A 27,097-nucleotide genomic window follows, 5' to 3' on the forward strand; every position below is an offset into this window, starting at 1 on the left:
ATTGCGGACTAACGTGGTGCATTCCGAACTAGCAACATATTGTGTGTGTTTGGAGACTTGAGGCAAAAGGGAAAGTATCCAGTTGCTTTTGTAATGTTCTATGTTCTGGCACAAGATGGTAGGAAGAGGTGTGCTGATTCTCCCAGGAGGCTTTGGGGCAGATTCATGGGAGATCTGCAGAGTGGAATCCATGCATATGTTTGTGTGTCTTATTACTTTGTTGCTTTAGGAGCCTGTGGTTGGTACTGCCAGGGAGCAAAGAAGAAAGACACAAGTCATTGGGCAGAAATCTGAAAGCAGGGGCCTTACAGTAATTTGCAGATGTTGGTCCTAAGTTGCATCGTGAAAGGGGATATCCTTAAGGTGGAAAAAAGGAGAGATCAGGAAGGACTTGGATGGGTGGAACAGTGGCCGTCATCACAGTGCATTCTTGAAAAAGAGTTTCATGAAACATAGCAGCTGTCTAGGTTTCTGCAGGTGCATGCTTCTGGGTCCCTTCTGCACATCTAAACATGTACACATGAGAAATTTTGGATGAAGCTGCTGCAGCAGGCTCTCTGCAAAATGGGGGAGGACTTGGATTTTTTTCCCCTTTCCATTCTTGGTGCAGATGGTATAGTTATTTTAAGTAAGTGAAGTGCTGCAGTGCAAATGGGCAACTCTTTTTTTCATTTTTCAGCTTAATGAAAAAAAGGAAAGAAGAGAAAACCCAGCTAGCCAACTCTGTGCTAATGCTTGTCTTTTTGGGATTCTAAATGGGTCCCAAGATACCGAGATGGGATAAATATTTCAGCCACTAGAAAGTCCTGCTGTCGGGTGGAAAAGATTTCTAACCTGTTTTAACACGGCAGGACAATAATTTACTTGGACTAATCTAGACACCCTCATCTCCCTTACTTGAACTGTGTGTTACGGATCCCACTCAACCTTCTTGAGTATGAGGTGGGAGTGGATGGAACTTTCTAAGAAAGAATATGGGGGGGATGCCGATAAGTCAGTTACTGAACCCTGGTGACTTTTTTCCCCTTATAATCACAGATATTCAGGTGATTTCCAGAATATGGGATGCAGAGAGGTATAGCTACTGGCATTCCTGCCTCTTTGTCTCCAGGACACGTGCATTTTGGAAGTGGGGTGATGAAACTAAGAAATCAGAAAGCACTGAAAGCACAGAAAAAGGAAGATCCACTTTAGATAAGGCATCACCCAGGCATTTCAGTATATGACAGATAGCCCAGGGGAGATAATTCAGTATGCAGGAGCTTCACATTCAATCCCTTGGACTGCGGTCCCCAAGCACTCGCTGAGGGTAGTCTTTGAGCACTGCTATGTGCATTGATGTCCTGGAAATTGTGGAGTTTTCATTATCTTGAGTTGCAGGTGTGGACAGGTTTGATGCCTTTGAAGACTTCTCTTTTGGGCTTGCAGGTGGCTGTCTTCTCTCTGGCTGTCTCCTTTTTGTCTCTTCTGGACTGGTCTCTGTTCTTATCTCCTCCTTTTGTGATGACACCATCAATGTGGGTCACTACCTTGGTTCACTGTTCTTTAAAGGCCCCATCTCAAAATAGAACCATGTTCTGAGGTACTGGACTCATTACTTCCACATTATCCAGTCCAGCCTCTCTTAACCTACCAAGGGGAACAGTGAGTTGAGGAGTGGGAGCCAGTGTTGTGAAGTCTTGCTGCAAGAGGATGTGTGCATCTGAGGTCATGTGTGTGTTCATTTGCTTGTTTATTTATGTGAATATGTATGTGTGTGTGTGTATGTGTGTGTGGGTATAGGAGGTGTTTTGTAGGAAGTTTGTGATGGTGGCAGTGGCCTTGCCCATTGGGCTGGAAATCCAGATTTGTTATCAGACACTGAAAAGCCAGTAGCTTTCCAGGTAATCTCTTTCGGTAGCATTGAACGGAGTTTCTGCTGGGATTTAGGCACTTCGGCGCTGGTCACTTTTCACAGGATAAATCTCTGTTGAGGAGAGTTTCATTTTAGGTGACACAGCATCATTGCTGGCCTCTACCCACTCAGTGCCACAACCACAAATTGCCTTCGTTGAGAAGGACTGCTTTAAGGGGGGCTAAAAGATGTTGACATGGCTTGGCTGGTTCCAGTTTAGTGAACCATGATGGATGGGTTTGAAAAAGATCCTTGAAGACAGAATCAAGAGGATTTAACTTCTCCCTGCTAATGATTCCCCCATGATGATTTTGTTATTTCTCTCAAGCCTGAAGTATTGCTCAGAAAAGTTTAAAGAATGTTCCTCTTAAAGCTTGAAAGTTTTAATGAAAGGTCATTCATTAGGACCTTAGGGTCCTTATGAGAAAGTATTTTTGAGACCCATGGTGGTGGTCAGGACCACCCATGTGTAAAAGACATGAATGTTGTCTCTGCATCATATCCATTCAGGCCATGGACCACTTGCCTGTAGATGCAGAGAGAACCCTGGTATTCTAATGTGGCTGTGCCTAGCTTTAAAATTTATTTATATGAGCAGGGTGCCAAGTTGCCTGCAGCAATGTCTGTAGGGGGCAGGCCTCTGAGAAGCCAGCTCTCTCCCAAAACATGTGCAAGAAGCTTCCTAATAGGTTTTCTGCAACCTCAAAGAATTCATTCCCATTTTCCTGTGAAGCCTGGGAATAGTGAGGGCAGCTGGCAGGCATGGAACTCCAGGGCCATTCTGTCTTACAGTCACAACTCCTGGTGCCCCTCTGGCATCCAGGTCTGGTGAATGGCTGTGTGTCCTTCTTCAAGTTGTGATGACCTTGAATCCACATGAACTCAGCAGAATGGTGGTTGGGGTCAGGAATACCTGGCTGAGGGATAGTTGGAGGGGTGCTCATGGTGGCTTTTTATCACACATCTTCTAAGCCTTGTACGAAGTCACTTGGTACAAGCCACCAAACTTCTACTGGGACTTTTTTTTTTTTTTTTTTTTTTTTTTTTTTACCTAGTGATGCTCAGGGTTACTTCTGGTTCTGCACTCAGGAATTACTCCTGGAAGTTCTCAAGGGACCATATGGGATGTCAGGGATTGAGTCTGTGTTGTCTGTGTATAAGACAAGTATCTTACTCACTGTGCTGTTTCTCCAGCCTCTACAAGGCTTTTGTTTCTGTTCTATCTTCTATATGTTTGTCATTGTCCCTGAAGGTGGTGCCTCTTTGCTGGAATTTTGTTGGATTTTGACTTTATCTTTAGAGTGTCGAAGAGACACTTCAATGGGCTTTTAAAGTCAGACTAAAGTCTTGATCGATTTATTCTCGAGAAAGATTTCTCTGCTCACAGAGAAGGAAGCATTATGAAAGCACTTTGGGAAGTGTTGGTTTTAGCCAGGGAACTGTGGGTCTCAGCTTGGAGTTTCGCATAAGAAACCAGACAGAGTCACAGGAGAAAATGCATTTTGGCCAGGGGGTGTTGAGCAGCTTCTTGAATCTCACTGAGTTAGCCAAGTTCTTGCTCTCTGCTGCTTTTTATTTCACTTTTATTAGCCAGAGTTTAGCATAAATTACTTGAGAGTCAGGGTTGATGTTATTAAGGGCCCTGTGTAAATCAACTCAGAAAAGGTGAAAGGGAAAAACTAAAGTGATATTACAGATGATGACAACTATTTCCTCTCTTCTATTTGTTAAAAAGACTTATGGATGGGGAAAATATCGGATAGTGATCAGCTGATGAAGTAATCTGTCAGTAAAGAGCAGCCAGGGATGTGATGAACTCTTGCATCTGCTGATAAAAATCACCAAAGACCCACTTGAAGAAGCCACATATAAGTTGTTGTATGATAGGTGACAAGGAGGGTGGGGTTTGAATTTGACTGGAGGAGTGATTGGCTTTTTGATGAGAATGGAGGATTGGGTGAGTCTCCCTTCATAGTGCTGATGAAGCAGGGCAAGATGGGGATGTGGTTAGGACTTGATGTGGGCATTTTAGGATTCAGGGCAGGGAAGGCCTCTCTCCTTCCTGGGAACTGGGAAAGCTTATTTCTAGGACTGAAAGGCACATGCAGACTGTTAATTCCACTTCATGGGTGGACAGTCTACAAGGCATCAAGGCAGTACAAAGTGCTTGTACTCATGTCCTACTACTTGTCTCCACCAGTGTCAGTGTAGTAGATTCCTCCCTGCTTGTTCCTGCTGTAAAATATTTATAAGATTGCCCCAGATGACAGAATTACTGGTTTCTACTTGGAGAAGCCAAAGGAGTAGAGATAGAACTGTGTATATGTTAAATGCTGAAGCATATGTGGGGAATATATGGGAGACCCCACTGGCCAGAGGACATGACAGGTGGAAAGAGCACCCAGAGAGGCGAGTAGCATGAAAGAGGGACATCAGGGTCCTGGAATGGTGCCCTCTGGAGATGCTTTGGCAAAGTGTGTGGAAGGGGCATGTGGAACTCCTGCATCCCTGCCTCAGAGGTCTTCTCCCCCACCAGTATCATGCCTGGATACTGCCTTGTTCCACAGCAGTAATGTTCCCTTTATATTTCCGACTAGGAGGTAGGGCCCCAACTTTCCACCCTATCTCTCTGTAGTGCCTGCCCCAATTGTTTGCTTATATATGCTCACTGAGTGCTTCCAGCAGACCCAGGAAGCTGGAAGCTGCACACACCAAAGGGTTTTTCTTCCCCAGTGTTGATTCCAGATTCTGGTTTGCCATTGATCTCACCTTAGCTTGACTGAGGCTGACTGCCTTGATTGTAATGAATAGAATCAATGGCCCCTCTGCCAGTCTTCCCATGTACTTCTGCAAAAAATCTTGGAGTGGGCTTGGCATTTTGCAGGCTTGGTGCTATGCACTCCAGAACCTGGTGGTGATGGGGTCTGCTATCACCCTCCGGGAACTTGGCAGGCAATGTGTCATGTCCTCATGGGGCTTAGAAAGTCTGAGTTTAAATTTCAGTTTGACTCTCACACCCCATCCCATTACAGGAAGTGGATTTCCTGGGCCTGTGGTTCCATTTCCTAAAGTGAAAGTGTCTCCCAGATTTTCCGGCAAATTGGCCTAGATTTTTGTTTTCTGTGCTTGGTAGACTACAGGACCAGTAACCTGGAAGGAGCCTTGTGTGTCTTCCTGCTGTAGACAGTGGAATCCAAGCTCGCACCCTTCCTGGATCCTTCCTTTTCATTACAGTTGTTTGCTGAGGGAACATGGTTTGTGGTATTGGGACTGGAGAGATAATACAAAGGTTAAGGTGCTCGCTTAGCATGTGGCTGCAGCTGGGACCCTGGTGTGAATTCCAGTGCTGTTTGTAAGTCCCCCATCTTCACACATAGTCTCCCCAGAAAAGCCAAACATGGCCCCTGAGCAGAATCAGATGTGGTCCTGAGTACTGCTTTGTGTGGCTCCAAAATATACAGTCATGTTAATACTTACTTTAGGGGGTGTACAGTTGCTACCCCACACTCCCCACCAAAGTGTCATTGGCTCCTTAGCACTATTCCTTGGTTCCTCATCTGTCCCTTCCCAGTAATCTAACTCTGAGTTAAGAGCCTAAGGATTTACATCTTTTGATTCCATCCATTCCTTTTTGTTATTTCTTTATAGCCTAACCATGAATGAGATATTCTAGCACTCATTCTTCTCCTTATGACCCTCCTCCAATTCCATGCAAATGGAAGGTTTCATCTTATTGCCAAGTAGTAGTCCATTGTGGGCATATATATACAACTTCTCTACCCACTTACCTGTGTTGTTTCCATATCTGGCTTAGGGCTACAATGAACATATCTATATTTTTTGGAGTCAATGTGTTTGTATCCTTGGGATAAATGCTAAGTTGGTGGGTGATGAAGTGGAATTTGTGGGTTATATGGAAGTTGTACTTTCAATATTATGAGAAATCTTCCGAGTATTTTGCTTGTTTGTTTTTGGGCCACACCCGGCGGTGCTCAGGGGTTACTCCTGGCTGTCTGCTCAGAAATAGCTCCTGGCAGGCACGGGGGACCATATGGGACACTGGGATTCGAACCAACCACCTTTGATCCTGGATCAGCTGCTTGCAAGGCAAACGCCGCTGTGCTATCTCTCTGGGCCCTTCAGAGTATTTTTTTTATCAAGGCTGAACCAGTTTAGAGTTCTACCAGCAGCTGCTGAGAGTTCCTTTCTATCTCCTCATCAACACTGATACTTTCTGCAGTACAGGCACCAGACATGGGCCTTTATGGCTTCTGACAGCTTGGTAGGAATGATGGTACTTTGCAATCAGCCTATCTTCTTGACAAAAACATAAATGAACCCACAGAGCCGAAGAGATAAGCAGATAAGGCATTTGTTTAGCAAATGGCCAAACCTAGGTTTGATCTCAACACCCCACATGATCATTCTCTGAACCCTTGTAGTGATCCCTGAGTGGAAAGTCAGGAGTAAGCCCTGATCACAGCCAAAAAAATTAAATCAGTGGGAACCTATGTATACCAAGCCCTCCCCACATGTTTCCATTTAGTCTTTGCAGAATTTTGGGGGGGATGGTGAATCCATTTCCAAGGGGAAACAACTGAGACCGAAGGGGCTGAAGAACATATGGGATCTCATGTACACAAGCCCTTTTGGGAGGGAGAGGATTATCTGGCACCCCTGCCTTCTTGGGATGTACTGTCTCACTTCTTTCTCCCGTTCCTCCTAGAGAGCCAGCTGCTCCCTGGGAACAACTTCACCAATGAGTGCAACATTCCAGGCAACTTCATGTGTAGTAATGGGAGGTGCATCCCAGGTGCCTGGCAGTGTGATGGGCTCCCCGACTGCTTCGACAAGAGCGATGAGAAAGAGTGCCGTGAGTAACAGGCCTGGGCTTCTGTGGGGGTGGTGGAGCAGTCTTCTTCATGGGGCCTGTTTGTTCTGCGCAGGTTTGAGCTTCTAGCCAGCCATGGCCGTGCCTTCTCAAAGTGCTGACTCAGATCAAAATGGAGGTGTGACTTTGGGAACACTCAGACCTTCCCCCTGACTCCGCCTACCCCCACCCTGGCATGCCAATGGCCATTTCTTGATGGAGAACGAATCTGAGACTCACATGGTGATGTAGCTTCAAAATCTCCCAACTGGCACGTAACACACTTGGCATTTAAACCCAGGGCCATCTGATTCCTAGGCCTTGCTGGCAGCCACATGTAACATCTAGTATATGGTGAGCCAGTCTTGATGGTTAAATCAGGTCTTACCATGTGTCTCGTGTGTCCAATATGGAGTTGATTCTGAACAGAAAGTCCTGTTGACTCATGCATGGTACTTGTTTGCACCATTTGAGGCCACTTATATGTAGCTTCCACTTTCACTGGAACATCACTAACCTTAAACATCTGTTATCACAATCTGTTCAAGTGAAAAAGCATGCACTTGGATACAGAGGCCTGGCATCTGTGGATTCTTGAATGAGGCAGTATCTGAAACCAATCTTTCTTAGATACTATGGGACAACTGTAGTTAAAATTTGGAATAGTGAGAAATGATGCAAGATGTTGATTGGAGAAGATAGGGAAAGATGGCATCAATGCACACAGACCATATCTGTGTAGTGAGGACTTGGGGTGCAGTGGTAATGGGTCAGGTGCCACACACTCTTAGATAGAGCTGTTGTCCAAGGAATATGTGATCTAGAAACCTGCATTAGTTTACATTTGAGATCCTTGGTCACTTGGCCGTAAGTGGTCTTCTTCATGGTCATCATCATCATCATCGTCATCATTTTGTGAGGTTTTATCATGTAGCTGCTCAGTAAGGTAACTGTTCACCTCTTTCTTGGTAGCTCTTTGAATCCCGTTCGCTTTTACTTCTACTGAGCTCAGTGATACCAGTTAGTTGAGAAACTTCTTTCTACCCAGGAGACAGAAATAACACAAGGTTTTCAGCTGGAGTGAGGATGAGCCAGTCTGTCTCCACGGTAACAGCTGGACGGACCATCCTTTCAAAGGCATCCTGGAAGTAGCCTGACTCACTCTTTATGCCACCTCTGAATCAAAAGGAGGAAACCAGCCTCAGTATTTCATGGAGAAAATGCCTGGCTCTGTGGAGTAACTTGAGAGTTGAGGGAAGAGAGCAAAGAGGCCTTGCCTAGGAGGGGTGAGAGAGCCTTGGCCTTTGAAAGGTAATACACTGGGGGGAAAAAGTGTTCTTGCCCTTTCCCAGGGTGAAAGAAGATCCCAGAGAGGTTGTAGGAACAGCTATTTTGTACCTGAACTAGAGGAAAGGATTTGCTAAGACAGGAAGCAAATTGTAACCATATACTGTTTTGCAAAAAAAATCAGGACAGGGAGGAAGAGGAAAAAAGCAGAAACACACTGAAGTCTTTGTCCTCCTCACAAGAGAATCATTGCTGGCACTGGAGAGGTTTCTGTTTGTCTTCTCCAGTTGTAATTACTGGACCTTTTCTTTGCAGACTTGGGGCTGGGGAACAAGGTCCTATGTATATAAGACACATGCTTTCCAGATCCTGAGCCATACATCTAGCCTTTACACCTTTTTTTTTTGGGGGGGGGGGCACACCCGTTAACGCTCAGGGATGAGATGCTGAGGGATCGAACCTCGGTCCATCCTAAGCTAGCACTTGCAAGGCAGACGCCTTACCTCTAGCACCACCGCTCTGGTCCCTGCCTTTATACCTTTATTATATTATTGTTATCATTTTTAGGTAGCATTTTTAGCTTTTTAGTTTCTTTTTTTTTAATATTTTATTTAAACACCTTGATTACAAACATGATTGTGTTTGGGTTTCAGTCATGTAAAGAACACCACCGTGATACCAGTGCAACATTCCCATCACCAGTGTCCCAAATCTCCCTCCTTCCCACCCCACCCCTATCTGTGTTCTAGACAGGCTTTCTGTTTCCCTCATATATTCTCATTGTTAGGATAGTTCACAATGCAGTTATTTCTCTAACTAAACTCATCACTCTTTGTGGTGAGCTTCATGAGGTGGGCTGTAACTTCCAGCCCTCCTCTCTTTTATCTCTGAAAATTATTATTGCAAGAATGTCTTTCATTTTTCTTAAAACCCATAGTTGAGTGAGACCATTCTGCGTCTCTCTCTCTCTCTCTCTCTCTCTCTCTCTCTCTCTCTCTCTCTCTCTCTCATTGCTTTTTAAGTTTTCTTCATTTCTTTGCTTTGTTCCCTTTCTTGATGCTGAAATGACTTCACTTGGGAAAACATCATGTATTTACACATGATTTGGCATGCATGCTGTCAGTTTTTCCACTCTTCAAACTAGTTACTGCTGTTGTAAACTTGAAGGTGATGTTGCTTTGCCACATTTGGAGACATTTCTTTGGGCTCAATTCTCAAAAGAGGAAGTGTTGGGTGGAAGAAGAGATCTGTTGTGTTTCTCTGTAAAGATGTGCCCAATGCTTAAGGCTTGCTCTGGCTCATGCTCTCTTTGGTACTGTGAGAACACTGGGTTTATTTCAGTCTTGCTCACAATTATCTTTAAGCATCTGGCATTTTCCTGCATAATAGTTGACAACAGCGAGGCCAGCAGTGGGGCTTTGTTTTGCCTATATGAGGCCCTGGATTGGATCCCTGGCGCACACTAAAAAATTCAAATTAACATTTTCTTGTTGTAGGAGGCAGGGAAAGTATAGTCCCCATGCTCAGGGCTTACTCCTGACTCAGTGCTCAGGGACCAGTCCTGATGGTAGACAGAAGGTAGTATTCAGTGCTGAGGATTGTACCCAGGTTGACTGCATGCAAGGCATGTTATACTTTTCTCCAGCTCAACAGTAATATTTTTCATTTTAATTTGTTTTTGTTTTTGTTTTTCGGCCACACTCGTTTGATGCTCAGGGGTTACTCCTGGCTAAGCGCTCAGAAATTGCCCCTGGCTTGGGGGGACCATATGGAATGCCGGGGGATCAAACTGTGGTCCTTCCTTGGCTAACGCTTGCAAGGCAGACACCTTACATCTAGCGCCACCTCACCGGCCCCAATTATTTTTTTTTATATTTTATTTAAACACCTTGATTACATACATGATTGTGTTTGGGTTTCAGTCATGTAAAGAACACCACCCATGACCAATGCAACGTTCCCATCACCAATGTCCCAAATCTCCTTCCTCCCCACCCGACCCCCACCTGTACTCTAGACAGGCTTTTCATTTCCCTCATACATTCTCATTATTAGGGCAGTTCAAAATGTAGTTATTTCTCTAACTAAACTCATCACTCTTTGTGGTGAGCTTCATAAGGTGAGCTGTAACTTCCAGCTCTTTTTTGTATCTGAAAATTATTATTGCAAGAATGTCATTTTTCTTAAAACCCATAGATGAGTGAGACCATTCTGCGTTTTTCTCTCTCTCTCTCTCTGACTTATTTCACTCAGCATAATAGATTCCGTGTACATCCATGTATAGGAAAATTTCATGACTTCATCTCTCCTGACAGCTGTGTAATATTCCATTGTGTATATGTACCACAGTTTCTTTAGCCATTTGTCTGTTGAAGGGCATCTTGGTTGTTTCCATAGTCTTGCTATGGTAAATGGTGCTGCAATGAATATAGGTGTAAGAGAGGGGTTTTTGTATTGTATTTTTGTGTTCCTAGGTTATATTCCTAGGAGTGGTATAGCTGGGTCGTATGGGAGCTCAGTTTCCAGTTTTTGGAGGAATCTCCATATCGCTTTCCATAAAGGTTGAACTAGACAGCATTCCCACCAGCAGTGGATAAGAGTTCCTTTCTCTCCACATCCCTGCCAACACTGTTTATTCTCATTCTTTGTGATGTGTGCCATTCTCTGTGGTGTGAGGTGGTACCTCATAGTTGTTTTGATTTGCATCTCCCTGATGATTAGTGATGTGGAGCATTTTTTCATGTGTCTTTTGGCCATTTGTATTTCTTCTTTGTCAAAATATCTGTCCATTTCTTCTCCCCATTTTTTGATGGGATTAGATGTTTTTTTCTTGTAAAGTTCAGTCAGTGCCTTGTATAATTTGGAGATTAGCCCCTTATCTGATGGGTATTGGGTGAATAGTTTCTCCCACTCCGTGGGTGGCTCTTGTATCCTGGGTGCTATTTCCTTTGAGGTGCAGAAGCTTCTCAGTTTAATATATTCCCATCTGTTAATCTCTGCTTTCACTTGCTTGGAGAGTACAATTTCCTCCTTGAATATGCCTGTAGTCTCAATGTCCTGGAGTGTTTTGCCTATGTGTTGTTCTATATATCTATGGTTTCGGGTCTGATATCGAGGTCTTTAATCCATTTGGATTTTACCTTTGTACATGATGTTAGCTGGGGGTCTAAGTTCAATTTTTTGCAAGTGGCTATCCAGTTGTGCCAACACCACTTGTTGAAGAGGCTTTCTTTGCTCCATTTAGGATTTCTTGCTCCTTTATCAAAAAGTAGGTGATTGTATGTGTGGGGAACATTTTCTGAGTATTCAAGCCTATTCCACTGATCTGAGGGCCTGTCCTTATTCCAATACCATGCTGTTTTGATAACTATTGCTTTGTAGTACAGTTTAAAGTTGGGGAAAGTAATTCCTCCCATATTCTTTTTCCCAATGTTGCTTTAGCTATTCTAGGGTATTTATTGTTCCAAACAAATTTCAAAAGTGCCTGATCCACTTCTTTGAAGAATGTCATGGGTATCTTTAGAGGGATAGCATTAAATCTGTATAATGCCTTGGGGAGTATTGCCATTTTGACGATGTTAATCCTGCCAATCCATGAGCAGGGTATGTGTTTCCATTTCTGCATGTCCTCTCTTATTTCTTGGAGCAGAGTTTTATAGTTTTCTTTGTATAGGTCCTTCACATTTTTAGTCAAGTTGATTCCAAGATATTTGAGTTTGTGTGGCACTATTGTGAATGGGGTTGTTTTCTTAATGTTCAATTCTTTTTCATTTTAATTTTTTTACTTTCCTTTCCCTCTCTTCCCCTCTCCTTGTCGTAAATGGGTTAATAAGGTTGTGGTGCTAGCAGTTGGAGTTGTTGTGTTCAGGTTCATATTTTTGACTGTAGAGCTAGAACCTCTCCCTGGGGTTTGCAGACAGCAGAACTGCTGGGGCATACATGATATCTGTGGGCCAAGCCAGTTGGAAATGTGGCTTCCTACTTACAAGGCACAACCTTTTAGTCCTTGAACTATACTCTGGGCCCCAAATTTTGATAACTTTTTGAAGAACCTAGTAAAAATGGAATGTTTCGCCATTCCCTTACATACTAACACGTCTATGTAGCCTTGTGAAATCTTTTTGGTGGACTAGAATGAACTAGCAGAGGGTTAAGTCATTAATTTTCTGCTTAGGAGTCAGGAGAACTTCGTTTTTCGAGATTTTGTCAAATTGAATTAAAATGTTTCATTTCAGTAACTGTGATTTACAATATTGATTATAGCAAGTCCACTTCTTTTGAGACTGTCCGATTGCATTTCTTGGTGAGAGGAATGCCCTAAAGGATCATTATATCCAAATAACATATTTTGGGGGTGATAAAAGAAATAGAAAACTTATTTTTTGCTTCCCCTTCCCCAGGTGCTCAGGGGATGACTCCCAAAGATGCAGAGCTGTGTGAACTCCATAATGCTGAGACCACCTAGGCTAGGCTCCTGGTGGTGCTTGGCTGCCTACATTCAGGGATTTCCCTCAGAGATGCTTGGATGCTCCATGTGGTGCCCGAGAGCAAACTGGTCCCATGCATGCTTTGCATGCACCTCTAAACCTATCTCTCTAGCCCCTAAAGAAAGAAAGACCCATTTTTAAGATCATAGTGGAGCATTCTTGAAAGAACAGCTGTGATGAGAGCAGTGGTCTGCACTACCCTGATTTCCTGCTGAGTGGCGCTGTCCCAGGTACTTTCCAAAGTTCCCTTCACTCAGCTGGTTGCCATGTACCTTCTGAAGAAGGGAGTGTTATGTCCAGAGGAGGAAACTGAGAGGTGGAGTGATGAACAGGGAGTATGTTTTGTGGAGTGTATTTTCTCCATCAGAGACGCTTCCTGATGGAATTAGTCTTTCCAGCTAGTCTGCTCCTCTGCCGAATGCCTTGGATTGAATCATACTTTACAAAATCCCACTACTGTATAATCCTTGTTTACAAGTAATACTGACACCCATTAAGAAAGCTTCATGTATGGTGCTTGAGAGAGAATAATCACTTACCTTGCTCATGACTGACCTGGGTTTAATCTCCGGAACCCCATATGGTCCCCCAAGCACTGCTAGGAGCAATCCCTGAGAACAGAGCCAGGCTTAAGTCTTGAAGCCAAAATCCAAAAACCTTTTTTAAAAGCTTCTTATAATAGTCATGCCTGTCTCCCCTTTTTGCCAAGTGAATTTGGCATAAAAATCTGTGAAGATTATGCAGTGAGATGTGGCATTTTACCATCACTTAAAAAAACCCTTGAAGAACTTCAGTGTTGTTTTACTGTGTAATCGATTTCTCAAATGACTATTAATTCTGTGAGTCTCTGAAATGCTTCCCTCAAAGTACTTCCATCACTGCTTGTTGCTGTAATAAAAAAGCAATAACCAAGTTTCCCAGAACACACAAGTAAGTGACCTGGAATGCAGAGCTTTCAGATTTCCTTCCAGTACTGCTAGATTCGAGCTGCCACCTTGTCCACGCAGCTGAATGAGGAAGAGAGAGTGAATGTTTTGAGTCCGTAACACAAGGTGTCTCTTTTACCTTATTTGAAAAATTGATTTCTTCTGGAGAGATAGTATAAGGTATAAGGCACCTGTTCTGTCTTTGGCCAGCCCATATTAAATCCCTGGCACTCCATATGGTCCCCTGAGCACCATCAAGAGTCTGTGAGTACAAAGCCAGGAAGAAGCCCTGAGCACAGCCAGGTATGGCTCCAAAACAAACAGACAAAATTGTTCAAAAAATATCTTTAAGCATAGATGTGTATATGTGAGGTTTCAGAATTTTGGTTGTCGTGCATGTGTGGAGAAAGATTTGAAGACCTTGTCAAATAACGTTTGGATGGATCTCCAAATCTAGAGACCATAGGTAAGAACTGAAATTTGAATTGTATTTGTTTTCACAGTATACTCCACCATCTCTTGAGCATACCTTCTAATTGCTGTGGTGTGATGGCAGAAATCAGTGAGGTCAGGTGGGGAGAGCAAGTTTGCAATAACAGTGACCCAGGGGAGGAAAAGGACCACTTTAATCCTTTTCATCCTTTTTCTTTCTTCTACCTCTAGGTGGTGCCATACATAATCTTTTCTTTGAAACCTGGTACAATAGGGCCAATGGAGAGATGAATGGGATGCTCCTTTATTCTGAATTCTTTTCCTTTCCAAATCCTAGCAGTGATTCCATGATTTCACCAAGGGTCCCTAGTACTTGGCTCACAATCAGAACAGCCATGAAATCAGAGTGTTTCTCAGGATGGAAATAGTTTGCTCCTTCCTCTGTTAAGACTGTTCCAGTTTTTCTCCAAGAAGGGGGTAGCATCAGCAGGCTTTGATCAGGGAAGATGGCTGTGGATGTGGGAGGAAGCCATGGTTAAATTTAGCCCTCCTGCCCCAAAATCTTAATTCAGGTCTGTAAAATACAAACCTTACATATTACATAGCATCTTTGTTAGGGGTGGAATTGTACACCCTATTCCATGGATTACGTGTCTAAGACCCCCAGCGGCTCAAAATATGGTTGTATTTGGATACAAGGTCTTTACAGTGATGACTGAATTAAAACAAGACGACTGCAGTGGACTCTTCTCCTAATATGACCCTGTCTTTAGAGAAAGGGAACATTAGGGCTCATAGTTCCATAGACCTGATGACAGGCTGGGGAGCGAAGCTTTCGAGCTGGCCCTGCATACACTTTGATTTGGCCCCAGAACCTGTGAGATAGTGCCTGGTGCTGTTGGGTTCCCCATCTGGTGATTCTGGACTGCCACAGCTTTCGCAGATGAATCCAACCTCCTACCCATAGCCCTTGCTGTTTTTTTTGTTTTTTTTTTTTCTTTTTTTTTTTGGTTTTTCGGGCCACACCCGTTAGATGCTCAGGGGTTACTCCTGGCTACGTGCTCAGAAATTGCCCCTGGCTTGGGGGGACCATATGGGACACCGGGGGATCGAACCGTGGTCCTTTCCTTGGCTAGCGCTTGTAAGGCAGACACCTTACCTCTAGCGCCACCTCGCCGGCCCCAGCCCTTGCTGTTTTGCAAAATGTTTCTTGGTAAGTGACAGCTGTGGCATAGCTCAGCTTCACTTCTGTTTGTTTGTTTGTGGGCCATAGCTAGTGGTGCTCAGGCCTTCCTCCTGCTTTACGCTCAAGAAAAATTTATGGTGGGCTGTGGGGCCAGGCATTGAAATCAGGTCAACTACATGCAAAGCAAGTGCCTTACTCACTGTACTATTAACAGGATGGATTATGCCCCACCAAAGCAAAGCCAGTAGGCAGCTTAGAAACACATCAACCTTTGGCAGTTGCATGGTTGGGGGCACGGTCAGTTCAGAGGAGGTTATCTGGGAGACTCAGAGAGCACTTAACAAGTGGTATATCCAGGCCATGACCCTTAGAAAGGAAATGACTTAAGGTCCTTAAGTCCTGGTTGGAGATGAGCTCAGTGGTCTGCAGGACTTTGCTGAATTATATATGAACTTTAGCATGTGCGACTCAGAGCTGTCAAACTGAAGTTAAGCACTGGTAAGGTGCTGATTGACATGATTTCTTTAATACCTGCAGACTGACCCAAGTCTTCTTCTGTACCATGTCGGACCCCTGAACTGTCCAGCCCATCCTAGGTCCTGGGCCCCAGTACCCATTCTCCCTTCTTGACTCACTTGCAAAACCTGAGCCATGAAAACTCCTCCTTTGAAGGCTGGGATAGTGTCCCCTTGTCCAGTGAGATAGTCTTGAATGCACAGTTAAGCCCCTGAGTTTAGTGCTCTGTGAAGCCAGCTAGATCTAGAAGGGGGTGAAGCAGGGAAGGAAACTTGTATCTTACTACCAGAGTTGAGCTGGTAGTACTCAGGGTCTTGGGTAGGGAGGCTTGGAAGGGGGATCTTGTTAAGTTGGAGCCCTTGATCTTCCTGAGCCCCTTTCCAAAAGGGCTAGTTTAAGTGTGTTCCTGGTTCTGCTGGAATCCCAGACTATAACATGGAATCTGATGGTGTTTTAGTTTCATTGCTTGAATAATTTTCTCAGGTCTCCACCTTCACTGGGCTGAAACCAAGTGAGTCTTCCGCCATGCCCTCCTCAGGAACTGAGCTGATGGTGAAGAAAGTCTTCAGCTCAGATGTTGGGATCACTGCCTGGGATTTCTTAACTGGACCTCTTAAGACCTCCTCTGGGGGCTAAAGCGATGGTGCAGTGGTAGGGCGTTTGTCTTGCACTCGCTAAAGTAGGACAGAAGGCATTTCAATCCCCTGGTGTCCTATATGGTCCCCCAAGCCAGGAACAATTTCTGAGCTCATAGCCAGGAGTAAACTCTGAGTGTCACCAGGTGGGGCCCCAAAACAAAACAAAACAAAAAAATGACTACCTGTGGACATGTCTGGCTGCACATTTAGACTCATTGTCTGGAAAATACCTTAGCAGCTGTGGAAGGTGCTGGAGCTAGGAAGAGAAACGCAAAGTGCACCCAAACAATCTGGGCATTGGGGTTTCCAAGGGTGCTAGAACAAAGTATCCCAAACCATAAGGCCTCAGGCCATGGGCATACAATCTCACTCATAGCTTTGCCATTAGATGTTGGGAAGCAGGTGTTGACAGGTGGTGCTGGCAGGCCTGGGCAAGAAAAGTGGGGCAGCAGGGAATCTTCCTTGTTTGGTTCCCATAAAACTTACTGCCTTCATCTTGTTTCTTTGTGGTTACAGTCTATGTCATCATATAGCACTCTCCATTTTCCAAATTTTTCTTTGTTGTTCTGCTGGAGCAGCTTCCAGACAGTCCTCTGGAGCCTTAACAGAACTGGATGTTCTGTTTAGTTTTCAGATCCAGTATTTCTGGGGTCACCAGGGGTCATCTGTTCAGCACCAGATTAAACTTGAGGCATTTATGTGTGTGAGGTATATGCTCCAACCTTTGAGTCAACTCTAAACTTCTCTTTCCTTAAGAGGATTCTCTTGGTTGGGTTAGGGCTGACTTTAATCCAGTCTGACTTCACCTGGACCTGATTTCATGTGCATAAAGTTGAGTTTCAAATAAGAATCATTCACAGGCTTCAGGAGCCAAGTCTGCCACATGGGGCATGAGTGAGGGTCTATGCCCAGCCACTATTGGCTAGAGGTCCCTGTGTAGTAAAGAGGGTGGTAGTGGTTTAATCCCTTCCTTTGGAGAATAGTGGAAATGGGCCCAGGGACAGGTATAGTTGCAAGCCTGGGAAGAATGATTATTATGGGGGGGGAAAAAGGAGAAGGAATCTGTTATTAGATAATCCACTCCATGTAGGCTCTGTCACACACACACACACACAATACACACACACACACATACACACACACACACACACACACACACACACACACACACACACACACGCAAACAGAAAGAAGCTGGCCATTCAGATAGGCGAGGCTGCAATTATTTTGAGCACCTACACTGACTGCTCCAAACATAAACTAGCTGTCAGTGTTTCAGAGCTGGCAGCTTTCTCATGAACATCAGCGTGATCTTGTGCACCATTTCAGCAGTGGAATCCCCTGTGTGCTCTGAGAACCTGTTTCCTCTCCCCGGAGCATGCAGCCCACCCTTGTACTCCTGCTGAGGCTTCTTGTCTCCTTAGCTGTCAGCTGCACTTTTTCTTACTTCGAGGTCCCTGAAGTGAGACACCCCTCCTACCATCAGAGGTGAGAACACATGGTTGTCCTAGTGAAGTTAATAGTGTGTCCTTTTTTAAAAGTAATGGCAAAAGGCCAGAGAGATAGCACAGAGGGTAGAGTACTTGCCTTGCACACTGCAGCCCTAGTTCTATCTCCAATGCCCATATAATCCTCTGAACTTCACTAGGATGGATCCCTGAGCACCGACCTGGGAGTAAGACCCTAAAACAAATCCCACCCTCCAAAGTATTAATAAATAATGACAAGTGAGAAACTCAGTGCAATAGTTTTTCTCTGACTATTAGCAGATGAGGTTTCGACAGGGCTGGTGACTTCTGAACAAGTAACTGTGCCCTCAAAGATGGGCATTTTCCTTAGGGCACTGCAGTGAAGGGGAGGAGAGCTGGAAGGGCGTGCAGAAATGGAGGGTCAGACTTCAGAGCCAGCTGCCTGAGTGGAACCCTGGCTCCTTCACAGAGTAGAGCAGAACAAGGTTCTGCGTACCTGTTCCCCTCTCTACAACACAGGGTCATTTTGTGAGCTTGAAAGAGGTGAAAAGCTTGAAAACCTTTCCCACAGCCACTGATGCATAGGAAGAGCCTATGAGCCTGGGCACTGATGGGGGCTATGTGGAGTTATATTTCCAGGTTATCTCCCAGCTTTGCTGCTGGCTACTAGCCTCCTAGTTTAGAACCTCAGTTTTCTCATCTGTGTAATGGGACTTGGCTTTCAAAGAGGTGTGGGACTGAGGTGTTCAAGCACCTGGGTCTAGTCTGGATCAGGTACTGGATGACACCTGTTTGCATGTTTTTTCATTCTCTGGAAATGTTTTGTGCCCTGAAAGAAAAGTCTCCTGCTGGTGGTGAGACTTTGAGCTAGGCTGCTATGGATCCTGGTATTTTAGGGGGTAGAGAAGATGGTTCAGAGAGAATGCTTCCTAACAGGTCCTTGAAATGAGGGCCTGCACCCAGTTACTCACCAGCACCATGATGCATGGCGATAGCACCATAGATCAAACCATTAGCTCCCTTCCCTGAATCATTATCAGAAGACAGAACCCAGAGATCCTACGATAATCCTGAGAGTTGAGCTGAGGGCCAAGCCAGCTTCAGGCTTCTGGATCCCTGTTAAAAACTCTGCAAAAGGAGATGACTCACTCCTGGGGGGCCCAGGTACACCTTCCTGGAGCTGGAAAGGCACCCCTCTGCCCTTACTCTGAATCCAGGGAAAATAGGCAGGCAGGTCAGGCTGCCATTTATTTGCTGGCACAGTTTCATCTCTAGAGAACAACTTTCCCTGAAGTCACTAAAGTTGGACCCAGAAAGCTGGGATTTATTTGATCTAGCTACATCTCTGATGGTGTCATATGAATTCTGTCTCGAGGGAAGTGATAGGAAATCTCATTGGACATGCGTCAAAACCCCACCAAGCAGACCCCTCCCAGCTGATATGGCTGACCAGTCACTGCTTCTTGGAAAATCCCCATGGAAATGCCCCCTAGTGTCACCAGTTGAGAAGTCAGTGCATGGAGGCATCCTAATATCCCCTTTTAGATCAGCTCTTTTGTACAAGTAGCAGCCTGCCTCTCATCCAGCCGCTTTGCCCTTCCAGAGAGCTTCATTTTGTGGGGAGCAAATGCCCCTGTTCCTACATGCTGGAAGGAGAGTGTGTGGGCAGTACATACTCTCCACACAGGCCTTGGCTATAATCGCACGATGCAGTCAGTGGTAACTGCCTCCATAATTGCCTATAAAATTTAAAGGGCTGCAAAAACACGGAACATCAAAAAATATTCTTTTCTTGGCACGTCTAAACCAGTCTTGCTGCTCCCAGTTAGACTGTGACTCTGCGTCTTGTCTTTTCTCTCATTTTTAAATACAAACTTGCACTTTTATGTCTCACACAGCTAGTTTGTAGTGATCTAATGTGTTGGAGATACAGTATAGGCAGTTAGGCATTTGTCTAACCTGGGTTCAACCACCACATCTGATCTCGTAAACACCACCAGGAGTAAATCCATACAAAAAGCCAGAAGTAATCCCTGAACTCTGCAGGGGATGTTGTCTCCAGAAATAAAATGAATAGCTAAAAAGTAATTCTGAGGCAGTTGAGTAAATGCTAGTTTAATAAAAATGGATGGGGCTTATTCTTAATTTCAGACTTGCATGGGCTAGCATGATTATTCTGCTAGAAATGGCCAAGGACTAGTTTTATTTTTAATTAATTTTTACTGTGGTCAAAATGAACTACAAATATTTCACAGTAATATTCAAAGTTCAAAGTGACAATTTTTGATAACTCAGTGGAGATGGTACAGGTAGGGAGTCCTTGAGGTCAAAATGGAACTGCTTGCTTTCTTACTAAAAGCATTTTAGGAACTTTGGCTTTGGCTCCCAACAAGACCGAAAACAAAACAGAGAAAACACATTTATACTCCATTGTTTCTTGCAGCACTAACAGCTATAAAAATCTGGAAACCACTCAAGTGTCCAAGAATAGATGACTGGATAAAGAAGCTGATACATGCACAATGGAATATTACTCAGCTAAACGAAAGGATAAGTCATGCAATTTGCTGCTACGTGGAGGGAATCTGGGATTATTTTGCTGAGTGAAGTTAGGTATAGGGAGAGAGACTGATATCTCTTCTTATACAGGATATAAAGGAGCTTAATGATGGAATAATAAATGCCCCAAGAAAGTGGAAACTAAGAACATGAGGACTGGTATTCAGTCAGAAACATGCCACTCACTCAAGGGGGCTAGGGTATAGGACAGGGATAGGGCAATGTGTATAGTAGAAAGAGGTATCAATCAAGAGGAGGAGGTGGTAGTGAAAGATAGTCATCTGTTATATATGAAACCCAATTAACCACAGTACTGTCAACCACAGTAGAAATGCTGAAAAAAGAAAAAAAAAGTGCCTTTTATAGAAAGACTGGTGAGTGAAAGGCAAATGGGTGGTGGAGGCGATTGGTGGAGAGAAGTAGGCATTGGTGAAGGGAGGGTATGAAAATGGTATGCCTCAAACCCAACCATGAATAGCTTTGAAAGTTAATGGTGTCTCAGAAACAAAAAGATCCCTACAGAAGGAGACCCTTAAGAAGGTTGGCAACAGGTGCTGGAAAGATACTACATTAGGTAGGGCACTTGTTTTGCACACTGCAAGCCCAGAGTCACTCCTTGGTATTGCATATGTCCTCCAACCACTGCCAAGAGTAATCCCTGAACACTGTTGGATATGGCCCCCAAACAAAATACAAAATATGTCTGCTATGTGTTAGGGGCTAAACGGCTGCTCTTCCCATTACTCTAGGAAAGTTAGGGCCCTCCTCCTATTACCCCCAGAAGAGGGTTTGGAATCTTCTTCTTGTTATCCTGGAATAAATTTCAGGATCCTCATCCTGTTATCTCCAGAAGACAGTTTGGAATCTTCTCAAATTCAGGATCCTTTCTCCATTACCTCGAGAGTTCAGGATTCTATTTTTGATCTTCCTGTTATCCTAGGAGAGACTTTGGTTCATCATCCAGTTATCCTGAAGAGTTTGGGATTCTGATCTCATGATTTTGGAAAATTGTTCAGGCTCTTTTTATTGTTACCCTGGAAGAGTTGCTTAGATTGCAGGCACATTGGTTCTGGACAGCAGATTCAAGGTAAGGCCATCCAGATCTATCTCCCTTCAGTACCTTGGACCTTGCCCGTGGTCCATGAACCTTAATAGTTAACCCCTGCATCATTCAGCATCAGGTCTTTGATGGTTATTAAAAGGTCTGTTTGAAAAGGCTGCTGAGTACCTCCAAGAAGTTGAGGCTCCTTTTTTCTACAGTTTCTCTAGTTCTAACAACCCAGCCTTCCCTCAGACAAGACCAGGTACTTGGTTGTTACCAGGCCTAGACTCGCCTTTGCTTGCGGGGTCTATTTCAGAAGAAAACAGCCTGTGGATTATACAATCATGCTCTGATACAAACCAAATCTTGGCAAGTGGGAAGGATTATGAAAACAATACATATGTGAAACACTTTTTCCTGCTCTCTCTGACGTTCTGGTTCTTGTGCCAGGTTTCCCCCCCATGTTCTGCATTTCAAAAATATTTTGTTTTTCATTCCAGACAGTGGGAGTACAAAGGCAGATTTGTTTCATCACTTAATTTGCTAATTCTGCCAGACTTTTTCTCCCGCCGAGCAGCAGCCCTCCTTAAAGTCTCATATTTAAGGCTGACCTTTAGCAAAATTACATAGGAGCAGTATCATATTTACTCTCTGTATGACTGAGAGAACAGGAATAAATTCAAAACAAAGCCATTTACAGAGCAAAACAGTGGATCTATGAGAGAGGGCAGGCTGGTATGTCATGGCAAAGCAAGAGCATGCAACGACCCTTTTCTCTTTTGACTACTGTGGAACAGAAAAGGCTTGAGATTTCACATTTTTTGAGCCTGCTTTTCCTGCTAAGTAAAAACTGGCCCTCTGGGCATTTTTTTCAGAGATAACTAGTTATTTACAAGATTCACATCACTGAATTTTTTTTGACTTCTCTGCCAATTGAAATACAGAATCACAAAGCATCACCAGAGACTGCTGCTTAAAAAGAAAGAGCAAGGATGGTTAATTGATAGATGGATTAAGGATGGGTGGACAATGAATGAATGATGGATGGGTGACTAACAAATGGATAATGGATGGATAATGAATGGATGGATAGTTTAATGGGTGGCAGATGGAAGGCCCAGAGGATGGCTTGATGAAGAAAGAGAGTAGGATGTCTCATCCTAAAATCTTACCCCCTCTACTCTTCCACCTTTGGCAAGGCAAATGCCCCTCATTCCCATTGCCTTTTGCTGCCTTTGTCATTCCCATTGCCTTTTGCTGCCTTTGACTTGTTTATAAGCAATTATATATAAAGGGGATAGTTACTATCTTCTAGATGACTCTAGAGGTTTTAGAATAGCCCAAAAAAGTTCTGGATGATTTTCACTGACCATGTTCACAAAATCCTAGATCATGTTCACTATTTTCACACCAAAGACATGCTCAGTTCCTGGCACCTGTAAGAGTTTAATGCTGTTTGTTGAATAAATCACTGAAAACAATGACTTTTTAACAGGGACTGGGAGGGGTGTGTGTGGGCAAATGTGCCACATGGCTTCATTTTCAGAATTGTCCCTGTTGCTGCTCCGCTTCCCAGGGAGTTAGTTGAAATTGTTCAGCTGGAATAGGATTTCTCCTGCCTATAGCACCTGTGCCTGTGGAACATGCACGCATGCGCGCGCGCACACACACACACACACACACACACACACACACACACACACACACACACACACACACACTTTCTCTTTCTCTCTTTCACACACACATTCTCTTTCTCTCATACACACATTCTCTCTCTTGTGCTCGCTTTGGCAGCACATATACTAAAATTGGAACGATACAGAGAAGATTAGCATGGCCCCTGCGCAAGGATGACACACACATTCTCTTTCTCTGTCTCTCTCTCTCTGTCTCTCTCTGTCTCTCTCTGTCTCTCTCTGTCTCTCTCTGTCTCTGTCTCTCTGTCTCTCTCTGTCTCTCTCTGTCTCTGTCTCTCTGTCTCTGTCTCTGTCTCTGTCTCTCTCTCTCTGTCTCTCTCTCTCTCTGTCTGTCTGTCTCTCTCTCTCTCTCCCTCCCTCTCCCTCCCTCTCTCCCTCTTTCCCTCCCCTCTTCCCCCTTGCAAAGATTATCTTCCCTAATCCTAATTTCTCTTTGTTTTGTTTCTGTTTTTATCTTGGACTTCAAAGACTGTGACCTCTGAAAGAACTCTTTTTTTCTAAGTCTTTGCATAGATACCTATTATCAGCTTAGTCATTGCACCCTTGGATATTTTGCTTGGATTTACAGATAAGAGACAGGGACTAAAGTGGTGCTTTCATGTTTGGAAACAAAAGTTACCTGGCCATTAACGTGGCTTCTCCATTGGATTTCAGGGACATTCATTGTGCTTACAGGGGTCTCAAATTCAATTTACCTGAGGGCCGCAGGAGGCAAAGTTGGGGTGATCCTTGAGTGCGAAGTCAGTAGTAAGCCTTGAACATTGGTGAGTGTGACCCAAACAACTAAAGCAAAACAAAACAAAAAAAGATTTCTCTAGGGCAGGGCCACAAAATGTTGTATGGAGGGCCGTTTGTGGCCCGTGGGCCCCGAGTTTAAGACCTTTGGTTGGCATAACCACCAGGACTTGGCAGTCAATACATTGTCTTTCTCCAGCTCTGTCTGCACAGCGAGGGTGACTGAGTAGAGAAGAAAAAGTATAACCCATAAAAGTCACTAGCAGATGCTCTTCCTGGTTAGCATACACTGGTATGCAAACAATAAGGAACTACTGTTGACCTAACATAGTAACTTTCCTGAAGCTTAGCTATCTCTTATTCAAAGTGACTTGGCCATTGCCAAGTCCTCCTACAACTCCAGATGTTTCTGATATAAAATAGATGGGATTGAGGATTAATTAGGAGATAAGGCACTTGCCTTGCATGCAGCCCACCCTAGTTCCCTTCTTGGCATTGTATATGTTCCACTTAGCACCACTAGGAGTCACTTTTGAGCACAGAGCCAGAAATAGCACTGATGTCACCTAGTTTCACCCACCCTTTGCCTATATGAAATGAAAGTAAAATATGGGGTTAGAACATTTTAATCACCAGCATCATTTATGGACCCCCAAGCCCTACCAGTAGTGATCTCTGAGCATTCATAATAAAACTAAATAAAATTAAAGCAAATTCATTTCTTTGTAAAATTACAGAATGTTTTGTTAGTACCAGGATTCACATTGGATTTTGCAGAAACCCCATAGCAGAAACCCTGAGTGAATGCATCCTCTGAGGCTCTGGGATCAGACTTTGGAAGTTTTCATTAGTATTCCCATCTTAAAGAGGATGCATTAGGCTTTGCAGAGTCTCAGACTTGGGTAGTTGAAGGCTGGCCAACAAATTAACTTCTGCTCCAGGGATCATGTTGACTTTTCTGCTCTGCTGGATGGAGATCAGTGTGTGCCAAGCCACAGCTGTCTAGAGAGGAACTCTGTGACCAGGTATGATGAAAATTTCTGGGTGCAGCCAGGCATTGAAGCATCAAATCAGGAGGTTCCTTACAACAATCGTTTGGTGTTTCTTATAAAAATAGGTAACATCAACTCTCAGGGCCCTTAGCACTGATTGGATCTGGGGTGGTTTTTCTGACTTCCCTTCTGAGGCCTGCCCTCTACTTGGGTTCAGACTATCCAGAACCTTATAAATAATTTTATAGATATTGGAAAGGATGAGGATCTGGTAAATTAGAAATGGTGAGGTCGAATGTACAGACATCCTACACCCCCTCCCCCCAGTGTGGGGTAGGAAGGCCGATGCCTTTGTACCCAGGTTTCTGCTGGCAGTGGAGCGACTCTAGTGTCTTGGTTTCTAGCTTTTCTGATAGAGGAAGCTGGAACCTTCGGTAAGGCCTCCCAGGACCTTATGAGAGATCCTTCTTTATCATCCTGCTCTGCCTGAGAGTTCTGATGCTCATGTTGTATTGGAACTCGTCCCTGTTAGAACATGAGCTCTGTAAATCACGTTGGCATCATTGACATTGGACATGGCTGGTGCTCCCTGTGGGCTCTGTTGCTTCTTGTCACAGGAATGAGTGGTTGACAGGAATGTGCATTACTGTCAGTAGTATGGCAGGTGCAGGGGGAAGATGATGTGTGTGCATGTGTGTGTGTATGTGTTTTCTGAACATCTGTAGTACCTAATCACAGTGAGAATTGAGGACTTCATGGTGATCTTGGATCCACTAACCCCTCTCCCTGATCTAGTCCCTGAGCAGACCCCAGGAGCACTATTCAAAGAGTGGCTCTTCACCAGTCATGCTATGACCCACAACATGTCTGGCCCTGCAATACTTTTATCCAGCAACATTTGGACTCCTTTGTGCTTATTACAAATGGTGGTACTGCTGGTATCTAGCAGGAGATGCCCAGAATCTAATGGAATATCCTAAAATGCATATGTCATCCAAAATTCTCTAGGCCAGTCATCAGCCAAGATTGGGCCTGTGTCTAAAGGGCTCTGAGTCTTTTACAGCTTTTTACCACTGCACTCTAATGTCTACCTGTCTGCTTTCATACCCTCAGTCCACTGGGTAGCTGGTGATCAGTGAAATCACAGTGGCACTGCCCTGTGACACTTGTCATCATGCTGGGATCAAGGCAGACTCCTATCTGCATATTATTGCTTTCCCTCTCCCCTTGCCCTCCTTCCCCAGGACACTGCTCCCACCCAGTCTACATGCCCTTTCTTCCCTCTAATGGTTTTCCCATCCTTGATGTATACTCTTCAGATTTTCCATCTGCCCCAGTTGCTCTCCCTTTGCCCTCCACCCAAGTAGTCTTCTCATTCCGTAGATCTGCACATGACTTCTGCCCTGACCCTCTGTTCTGATTCTCCAAATATATCTCATCCACTTCGAGGTCCTTACCTTCCTCCATACCCACAGAGCACTTAGTGTGATTACTCCAATGTCATGCATGTTTGAGCTTCATGCAGAGGGAGGAGCCTCTCAACTATTGTCTACCTATAGTCATCAACCATGAAGAGAACAGCAGGGCAGTTGTACCTGCCCATGAGGAAAGCCTGCTCTGATGCCTCAGACAATGTGAGACAGAATTCATCTTTATGCCCAGTTCACTTTTCCCAGAAGTCATGTAACTTGTCAGAGATCACGTAACTAGAAAGGAGCCATGCTAGATTTGCATGTAACCAGCCTGCCACCATCTCTGTCATTGATTAGACTAGTGGTGGTGAGGAAATGCATGCAGGACAGCAGATGGGTCTTCAGACCTATCCTTTCTGGACTGCTCAGGCTTGGACACACTGTAGGATGGAGGGATTTGTCTGACCTGTTTTCAGCACTGGTGACTTTTTCTCTGGTTTATGAGGGAAAACTGCTAAAGACATCTTTTCCTATAAATCGTTTATTTCTTGAATTCTGGATCCATCTCTCCAGTTCACTCCCTAGATGATGTTTCTCTGGTGATTTTGGCCATTGAGAAACTTGTAATCAAGGTGAAACCCTGATATTTTTATGGACTAATTGCTGGTTCCTGTCTTATTTTCTTTTGCTTTCCTGCCCATCACATCCTATTTCCCTCCACTCTGTCGGTTTCCTAAGACATCTCAAAAAATTGGTGAATTGAGGTAGAGCAAAGTTAAATATATATGGAAAGTCTGATCCCAGGCGAGTTGCTGAATCGCTCTGTGTTGGAGTTTTCTGTGTGGACCTGTCATCACTCCTGCCTCACAGTTGCTTGGTGTGAATTGAGGAAAGTTCATGGAAGCCCAGTGCTCAACATCAGTATTTGCTCCTTGTCCATATGTGTTTACCC

General features: G+C 44.2%; 1 protein-coding gene and 1 non-coding gene across 3 annotated transcripts in view; both read left to right on the top strand.

Annotated features, from left to right (window-relative positions):
• Nucleotides 1-27,097, top strand: part of LDLRAD3 (low density lipoprotein receptor class A domain containing 3) — a 258,872-nt gene that overhangs the window by 85,800 nt on the left and 145,975 nt on the right. For both annotated transcript variants that reach the window (XM_049779731.1, XM_049779732.1), the window contains exon 2: nt 6,621-6,767. In XM_049779731.1, coding sequence (XP_049635688.1) covers nt 6,621-6,767 — 147 coding nt within the window. The remainder of the gene's footprint in view (nt 1-6,620; nt 6,768-27,097) is intronic.
• On the top strand, nt 23,088-23,189 carry LOC126019871 (U6 spliceosomal RNA). The gene has a single exon (XR_007499487.1). It is a non-coding gene; the product is annotated as a U6 spliceosomal RNA (small nuclear RNA).

This window comes from Suncus etruscus, chromosome 9 (genome assembly GCF_024139225.1).
Source record: "Suncus etruscus isolate mSunEtr1 chromosome 9, mSunEtr1.pri.cur, whole genome shotgun sequence".
In the NCBI taxonomy this organism is placed as follows: domain Eukaryota; kingdom Metazoa; phylum Chordata; class Mammalia; order Eulipotyphla; family Soricidae; genus Suncus; species Suncus etruscus.